This window comes from Micropterus dolomieu, linkage group LG13, assembly GCF_021292245.1.
Source record: "Micropterus dolomieu isolate WLL.071019.BEF.003 ecotype Adirondacks linkage group LG13, ASM2129224v1, whole genome shotgun sequence".
Classification (NCBI taxonomy): Eukaryota; Metazoa; Chordata; class Actinopteri; order Centrarchiformes; family Centrarchidae; genus Micropterus; species Micropterus dolomieu.
In genome coordinates this window covers 4657758-4666687 of record NC_060162.1, presented here as the reverse complement: position 1 = coordinate 4666687, position 8930 = coordinate 4657758, and the positions used below count along the sequence as shown (strand labels likewise).

At 38.3% G+C, this 8930-nt stretch overlaps 2 protein-coding genes across 2 annotated transcripts in view; one reads left to right on the top strand and one right to left on the bottom strand.

The window, feature by feature from the left end:
• The first annotated feature begins 1906 nt into the window (after positions 1 to 1906).
• Positions 1907 to 6586, top strand: tmem150c (transmembrane protein 150C). Its single transcript, XM_046066017.1, has 8 exons — positions 1907 to 2104; positions 2312 to 2395; positions 3004 to 3057; positions 3137 to 3172; positions 3278 to 3345; positions 3455 to 3582; positions 4397 to 4574; positions 5938 to 6586. The coding sequence occupies exons 2-8, from the start codon at positions 2322 to 2324 to the stop codon at positions 6138 to 6140; spliced, it is 741 nt and encodes a 246-aa protein (XP_045921973.1). The 5' UTR covers positions 1907 to 2104; positions 2312 to 2321; the 3' UTR covers positions 6141 to 6586.
• Positions 6587 to 7181: 595 nt separating this feature from the next.
• The window catches only part of enoph1 (enolase-phosphatase 1), a 7076-nt gene continuing 5327 nt past the window's right edge, over positions 7182 to 8930 (bottom strand). The window contains exon 6 of the mRNA XM_046066148.1: positions 7182 to 8192. Coding sequence (XP_045922104.1) covers positions 8053 to 8192 — 140 coding nt within the window. The 3' untranslated portion in view covers positions 7182 to 8052. The remainder of the gene's footprint in view (positions 8193 to 8930) is intronic.

The following is an 8930-nucleotide window of genomic DNA, read 5'->3' as shown; positions in this document are numbered from 1 at the left end:
GATACACAAGGCAACATGTGAACAACATGTAAATGGGGAGTACTGGTCACAGTGCTGACAAATGAATGCTGGAAACCCTGGAGTGCGGGCTTGGTGAGCCCAGACTGCAAAGGGCACTCTGTAAAATCTTAAAATCAAGAAAGTCCTTAGTTGAATGTATAGAGGATGGTTGTAACACTTTTTAAAGAAGTGTAACAACCCACCCCACCCCAGCCAGTGTTTAGCTAGCTGTATAATTACCATAGTGGTTTGAAATTAGAAAGGAAAAAAATGAATCACATGTTGCCTAAGAAACTACATTTATATCTAATATAAGTCAAGTAATTTTATCTGCAATAGTATAAATACTAAACAAAACATAGTCTTGGTCAGAAAATTTACAATTTACATACATTACACATACATCAGTTTTGTCTCTATATATTCTGAATGTACCTGTTGCCAGACTAAATAACCACCATGCCTGATCGGGGAGGAAGTAAGGAAGTAGGTAAATACTGATATGATCACATGACTCCTATCTTATCTCTAATTGGTGGAATTGATGTTGTTACAACTCTCCCCATGTTACAACCATACCTGGTCTCCCCTATAGCTAATACATTATATCCCTTGTTATTTAAAGAAGGATTTGTACAGCATACATGAAAAAAGCAGCATCAAATTAAACTAATATGTACTGTAGCTGTTTGAGACAATGCTTCAGATAAAATTTCTGCTGTGTATCCAGGAGCCGTCTGTGTTTATCATGGCCAGATAAACCGGTTTGGGGCCCCCGGGACGTTTGCTGTTGAACCGTTGTTGCCTCCGAGTTCCCCACAGAGTAAACTATGGGTGGCAGCTTCATTGTAATTTGCATACACACTCAGGAACCAACCACCATACAGACATAGGCATCTATGTACATTTACCAGTAGTGGAATATAACTGAGTAGCTTGAATATACTCAAGTACTGTCCAAGTCTAAGTCCAATTTTCAGGTACTTGTACTGTACTTGAGTACTTCCTTTGTATGCTACTTTATACTTCTACTCCACCACAATTCAGAGGGAAATATTGTAATTTTTACCTCACAACATTTATGGGACAGCTTTAGTTACTTTTCAGATTCAGATAAATAATACAAAATATAATCAACAAATACATTGTGATGTATTATTATAGGTTAAGCTGCGCAGCAGTATAAATGTTGTAAAATAAGTATTTAAACTTAGCTCTACCAGCTGGAACATAAAAGTGACATACATGTTAATGAATCACTAATTATAATCCAATACTATAATAAATAGTTTTGAAATGGGTCACTCTGCATAAAGAGTACTTTTACTTTTGGTACTAAGTATACTTTGATTCTAATACTTTTGTATGCCAGAACAAGTTATACAGTTAAGATTCAGAATGCAAGACTTTAGCTTATTTTAATAATCCTACTATTACTCGGGTGGAAGATTTATTTGCATTATTTAGTTAAGTAGAAAGAGCAGTACCAGACTGCGAAAAGACTCCATTGCAAGTACTGCATTGAGTACTTAAGAAGTATTATCAGAAAAATGTAGGCTACTTAAAGTATCAAAAGTAAAAGCAGACTACTTTTAATGCTGAAAAATGTGTGTTTTACTGTTTAACATAGCTCTATTGTATTTTTGCATTAGTATTACATTCATATGTAATTAACATTTTACTGCTGTAGTTGGTCGAGATGGAGTTTATATCCTGTTAGGTAGTTTAATATGTTATAAGTACAATTATAAATCGTATAAGGTAGCATAACATGGAAATACTCAAGTATATCACATTAGGATTGGGATCCTGTATTTATTTATTTACAGTTAAAAACCGTGCTGTTATTTTGAAGGAAAGGTGCCCAACCCGGAAGTCTTGTTTCTCGCCAGGAAATAATAATCTCATTACTGTACTGCTACTGATGCCACGACGACATTACGCCTTTAGTGGTGAAAGAAAGAGCGACCGACATTTATTACAGACCTCATTCTACAGAAAAAGTAGATGAGAAGTTCAGGTTTACAGTATTTACAGTCACCGGGACTGAACCACGGAGCTGCGCGCGGTGATCCACAGCACGGACAGGTGTTGTTTACCACAGGTATGTTTACGAATAACCTGTAAACAGAGTTCCTACCCTCAGTGTTTACATACACGTGCTGAGGTGTTGTGCTCCGCTGTTGGTGCCTGACCGTGGTAAACCGCTCACTTCCTGTATTGTCATTACTGCCTGAAATGCTGATGTTGACATGTTTATCTATTTTTAATTAAATATATGAATAAACAACTTGTTCTTCTGTGGTGTCAGAGGAGAGAAGATGTGGAACTGCAGCCCCTGGGCTCTTCTACCTCCCATCTACTCTGTGTTCACTGCTGCTGGACTGTGGGTGGTGTAAGTAATTTCAGGACTATCTTTCAGTTTGACAGCAGAACAGCTCAGTTGAAGTAAAACCCACATCTCAAGCTTTTTTTGAGGGCCTCCTATAATATTTTGTATAGTGTGCTCAAGTATAAATTTTGTGTCAGTGTGGTTCTGCTGTGGCAGGAAGCTTTGGACAGGAGTCAAACAGGTTTCTTCATCTGCAAAGTTTAAAAAAAAGTTTTTGAGCCAACAAAAAGACTACAGAGACACTCAAAAAGACTACAAAGAGACGCTAAATGACTACAAAAAGATGCAAAACCATTTTGAAAAGAGGCAAAACAATACAAAGCGACAAAAAAAGGCAAACAACTGAAAAGAGGCTAAACAAATACAAAGCGACAAAAAAAGGCAAACAACTGAAAAGAGGCTAAACAAATACAAAGCGACAAAAAAAGGCAAACAACTGAAAAGAGGCTAAACAAATACAAAGCGACAAAAAAAGGCAAACAACTGAAAAGAGGCTAAACAAATACAAAGCGACAAAAAAAGGCAAACAACTGAAAAGAGGCTAAACAACAATTAGTAAAGAGACATTAAATTATAATTGTATACATCTTTATTATTTGTCATTTTAATAGATACTTTGTAGCTGTTCGCCATGAGGTGATAGCACCCCTGGGTTCAAAATACAGGTAAGAATTAAACAATATTATGTGAAGCAAATGATTACTTTTGTATATTTGGATTAAACTTATCTTTTTCTATTTTTAGGAGAAGAAATGGATCCTTTTATCCTCCGTACATTAGGTACATACTCACTGTCTTTTTAACAATAAAAGCATTTTATTATTGCATATAATTGTTGTAAATAATCTTTATTTCAGAGCAAATACAAATGTCCGCCTTTTTTAGTATTGCAGGCAACTCCCCTCCGGCCAGCTGCATCTTCAGCGAGGTCATGAACTTGGCTGCATTTGTGGGTAAGACTAGTGTTGATCACTTATAACACAAGATCTGACAAACACTTATATTTAAAGGAAGAAACCGACAATATTGTACATTTTTGAAAAGGGTTCTTCTATGTTACAGGGTTCATCATTGCCGTCCTCAGATACCTTCAGCTCAAACAGAGAATAGACAAACCGTGGCTGAACGTCAGTAGTCTGGTGGTTTTCTCTATCGGCTGCTTTGGAATGACTCTTGTAGGAAACTTCCAGGTAACGTGCACCGCTGACACATACATGACAAGTTTATAAGCCAGTTTTTAGTTTATAGATGAACTCCCCTGCAGGTTCACTAACAGAGATGTGACAGGTAAAGAGTGAAAACATTTATTGAGTTTGGTTTTAGATGGGGCAGCGTTAATTAGTTAAATTACTTAATATTACCAGCTGTATTTATTTATTATGTATATATTATATATTACCTTACTTATTTTTAACATTGATTTCATACATGTATGAACTATTGTGACATGTGTGGTTTTGTCTGTGTATGTATTGTCTTGTCTGCGAAGCCACAAGAAAGATTTCTCCTCGGAGCTAATAAAGTTAATCTAATCAAGGGCTTTTCAGAGTGTGAGGAGGGCCTCCCCAGGGGGGTCCAAACAGTTTCAGGGGAGGCTCAGTGAATGGAAGTGAAGCAATACTACATTACTTAGTGCATTAGTCATCAAAAGGAGATCACATAGAATAGCCTACATGAGTGAGAGTTCAGGGATACAGAGGTTTTTGGGAACTGTTTCCCACCATCAGAGTCAGAAAATAATAAATGCCTTAGGACAGATATTTTTTTTTAACTATTTGGTGTAGTCAGAAGTTATGTCAAACAGTAATATTAGGCTATTTTGGCTCAAATGTTGAGTGTCAAGTAATATAATCATGATCCCAGAGGCATCCAGGAATTGAGTGAAACCTCTGGCGAAACTTACCAAGTAAACTAAAGATGTGGTGAAGGGGCGCCGATTCTACCTTGTCTCAGGGGAGGCTCGCGGTCTCAGACTTTGAAAACCCGTGATCTAATCTAATCTAGATTTTCACTGAGGAGATGATCCACAACTTCGGCACCTTAATGACATTTGGGCTGGGGGTGCTGTTCTGCTGGGTGCAGTCCTACATCACCCTGAGAGTTAACATAGAGAATGAGGGGAGGATGGCCAGCATCATTCGCTTCCTGCTGTCTGGATCCGTCACTGTGTGCATGATACTCTGTATCCTTTTACTCAGACCTGCTTAACAGAGTAATGAACATATTTAAAAATGCATTGACTGACTGCAACAGCTTCTCCCCCCAAGCTGTCAGACTTTTGAATACTCAGCTGACATCCACTGCATGAGCAACAAGCACATGTACATATCTTACATTATGCACATACTGTCCACTTAATGCAAATGTTCATGCTGTTACAGCACTTCCGCACTTTTTACATACGGTTATTACTACTGTTAAGTACTTCTGATGTTCCTAATATTTAAGTATACATATACAGATAAGGCGCACGTACTTGAAAAACAGGTTGAACTACGCTAGGGCTGGACGATATAACCATATTAGCGATATCTTTCAATATCGATAATTATCACGATAAGTATCAAATTGTTATTTCTTTAGAGATTAAAGGCTGATTTTTGCTCCTGAGTGAAAATTGAAGAAGCCTGATGGTTAATTTAATAGAACATTAAATACAATTAAGATAAAATCTTTGTCAACAAATATGCATGAGTAAAATTAAGTAAAAGCTTTTTTCAGTCCTTTTTCCTCAACAAAATAAACATCTTAATAAAAAGTCCTAATTCGTGTATGATTCAAGTGAATAAAATCAAACATTTATTGAATATTTATTAAACATTTGTTAAATTAAAACCTTACCGTAACAGATCAGCTCTGTCTCATCCCAGTGTCAGTTGCTGTCTTGTCTTGTAAGTTGAATTACTGTGATTTTGTTTTTAGCACCTTGGACCGTGAGAAATGGCGCTTCATTTATTTGTATACTCGGGTTTAAAGGGCCTTTTCTTGTAAAGATATTCAAAGCAGAACCATCACGTATTTGACATTTTACTTGCCGATTAATCCTAAACTTATCATTTCTGCTCTAAAATAATATACAGTGCATTTATGAAAAGGAACAGTTTTGGGAAATACCCTTATTCGCTTTCTTGCTGAGGGTTAGATCATTAGATCAATAACACTCTTATGTCTGGGCGGTAAAATACGAAGCTTTACTCAGCAACCGGTTAGCTTACCTTAGGATAAAGACTGCAAAGAATTATTAGAGGTGCACGTAGGTAGATGTTGTTATCTTTAGATAGAGCCTGGCTAGATGTTTCCTCCTTTTTCCAGGCCTTATGCTAAGCTAAGCTAACTGGCTGCTGACTCATATTTAGGGTACAGATATGGCAGTGGTTGTATTTCAACCAATCAGAAGCAGGAGCTAATTGAGGATGGACTTTACTGTATATCTGCCCAGTTCTGTAAGTGAATCCCACTTTATTAAACTAGATGCACATAGTGATAGCAGAATATGAGTGTGTCATTTCACAGGTTGCTATTATTCCTTAACTCACCTGTTGCAGACTTCTGCCTCATGTCTCAGCGCCTCCACATGCAAGCAGCTCAGTGTCAGTGGGCGCTGGTCATGTTCTTCCTCGTCTTCCTCGGCACTTTTGCCATCGAGTTCCGTCACAGCCGCTTTCGCACAGTGTGCACAGACAATTTTGGGCGTGCAGTTGGCCTATCGCGGTCTGAAGTGTCCGGGCACCAGACGGACCAACTGTAGGGGTGTGACACGGACTCGAGATCCAAAGGTGTAACTGCACGAGACGACGCATGTATCTGCAACATGCTTTAAGATTATTTAGATGCATTTATTCCATCTGAACAAGCTGCAAACTGTTACACTGCTGTTACCAGTGATAATCACCACCACATGTATTCATGTTTGACTTGTTACATATTATTTTTTTATCTACAAGTATTTAGCTTTTCTTAAAAGCTTCAGCAGAAATCTGTTATCAATCCTTTTGCTTTGTATGCAACTTCGTTTTGGTAAATTGGTTTTACCGTTTCCGAACAATTGTTTTTATACTATTACAAACTTCTAGATTATTTTTGTATCTTTTCAAATGTTTTAGTTTTGGGGGATTGTGTGACTATGGATGTTATGAATTTCATGTAGGTTTGCACACAACGCTGTCAGTATCAATAAAAATACAGCAAAATGTGGTCAGTGAGTTTGTGGAACATTGCTTCTAACCTCTCTGGGAAAATCACATTTTACAGTTAAAAACAGTATGTTTTAGGTTTATTTTAAGACTGATTTGACTACTTTCAGGCAAATAAAATAACTAAAAGGACATATCTACCAGAATTTGCCAGCAGCCAGTTAGCTTAGCATAAAGCTATATATGAAGCTATTGCTACCAGCACAGTTGACTTAGCTTAGCATAACCACTTACCAGCTACAGATAGGCTCTGTCCAAAGAAAATCCACCTACCAGCACACCTAAAGCTCACTAAATAATAGTTTCTTTAAATGTAATAATAATTTATCTGATTTCTTGCAGAGACTTTCTGTCTAACTATTGAGAAGAAAGCAAATAATCCAAAATGTTGGCACATAAAATGGAAACTAGTGTCTGTGTGGCTCAATAGCAATAATAAAGATATCTGAGAAACTTATTTTAGGAGTTCTGTGAATTAACCTTTTAGCCATTTCTGTCAGTCAAACGTGTTTTTCCAGCTTTTCCATTACTGGGAACGTCAACTTATTTTTTGCCGTACAGTCTAACAAACATTTGGACAGAGGGAGTAGACAGACTTCTGTGTGAGACAAGGCATTTATTGGAAGGAAGTTTTTAGATATCAATTCCTGAATTATACCAATTATTATTTCACACACAAATCATCAGTTTGGCAATATTCTTAAGGTAACTTTCCAACACCAACATTACAGATGTTCAACGAGGATGGCACATTTAAATAGACACCGTTCACCTTCGAGGGGGACTAGTTTAAGACATTTGAACAAAGTTTAAAATGAGAACTTTCTGTCAGCGGCAGGAGCGCATCTAAAGACTGCAGTTCTACTTTCTAAAACATTAACAGTTCGATCACTGGATAAAACTTCACACGTCTGCATGTGTAGAGGGAGAAAACAGCACATGAATGGAAAACGTCTACAAAACAGTGAGAAATACTACATACATACATACATACAGTCGGAAAGTTTTGATCAACATCGGAGACGTTCAGAACTGGCAACCGAATACGGTTCATCGAAAAGGTAAAAAGGTAACTTTACAGCTCATGTGCAGTTTGCTTCAGGCGTGTAGCTTCTTTTAGCTACAGCGTTTCCGTTCTCTGCCCAGTCATTCAAATGAGAGTGATGTTTGAGTTCCTATTTCGCTCCGTAGATCTGTTTCCACACATGTGAAAGGCATCCTGAAAGACCTGGATAGATTCCTACAGGCTGGGACTTCAGCAGCCCTGCTCGTGGCTAACCGCAGTCCCAGCAGCATCTCCTACACTTCGTCAAACTGTGAAGTGGAACAAACAAAAAAACACCAGAGTTGCAAAAAAAAAGGGCGTGGGGGATGATGGTGGTGGTGGTTGGGTGGGGGCAAAGAAGAGAAGGAACATATTATGAAAAAGAAGTCAGAAGTTCTCCCCTTCTTCCTCCGCGCTCTGTGTTAAGCACGTCCCTTCAGTTCAAGTTGGCTAAAGGATGTAATGAGGTTATAGTGGGCCCTCTCGTCATCTGTCAGCTCCATGTTTCCAGGCCTGACCACCACCGCCACGTTCACCCCGGCGTCTTCGGCTGCTTTAGCCTCTGCAAGGACAAATCCACGAGTGTATGTATAGATTCAATTTAATCCCACATTAATAGAGCCGAACTGGAAAGTCAAATGCATTTAGATTTTTTTGTCAAAAAAAAAAAAAAGTCAAAAGCTGGTCTTACTTCAAAAATGTTGACCAATATTAATTCTTCTGCGTCGAGTGTATGCACATAGCCATCGTGAACATTTACACTTACACGTTAGTGTCTGTGTCGCTCTCCAATTACACCGCCAAATGGCTAGTTGTTCTATGTTTCACTGTGTCTTCACAGCTGTTTTGAGTTTAGCCACTGTTCTTGTTGTTGTAGGCTACCACAAACAACGGCGACGGAAACTTGGCAGATCATGTTGTGGTCAGCATCGCTGTGTGCGTCAGGCTACAGCGTACGGTACGGCGTAAGTTACGGCATAGGATACGTGGCTACGTGTAGGCTATGGTGTAGATTCGACGCAGAAGTAGAAATTGGCCTTTAATGCTATGGAGCAATGTTTTTATGTGTGGGTCCCTGTTTTGTTTCAGTCAATGGCGTCACGCTATTCCACTGATCAACAGGTGGTGCTAATGTGTCAATAAACAAACTAATGCGCCAAAAAAGGCGCGAAAGAAGACGATTGCAAGCCAGTAAACGGGATGTAAACAATGCGCTAAATGCTAATATCAGGATGCTAATATCCTTATTATAATAATGCTAGCATGATAATGTATAGCAGGTATAAAGTTTAGCGTGTTA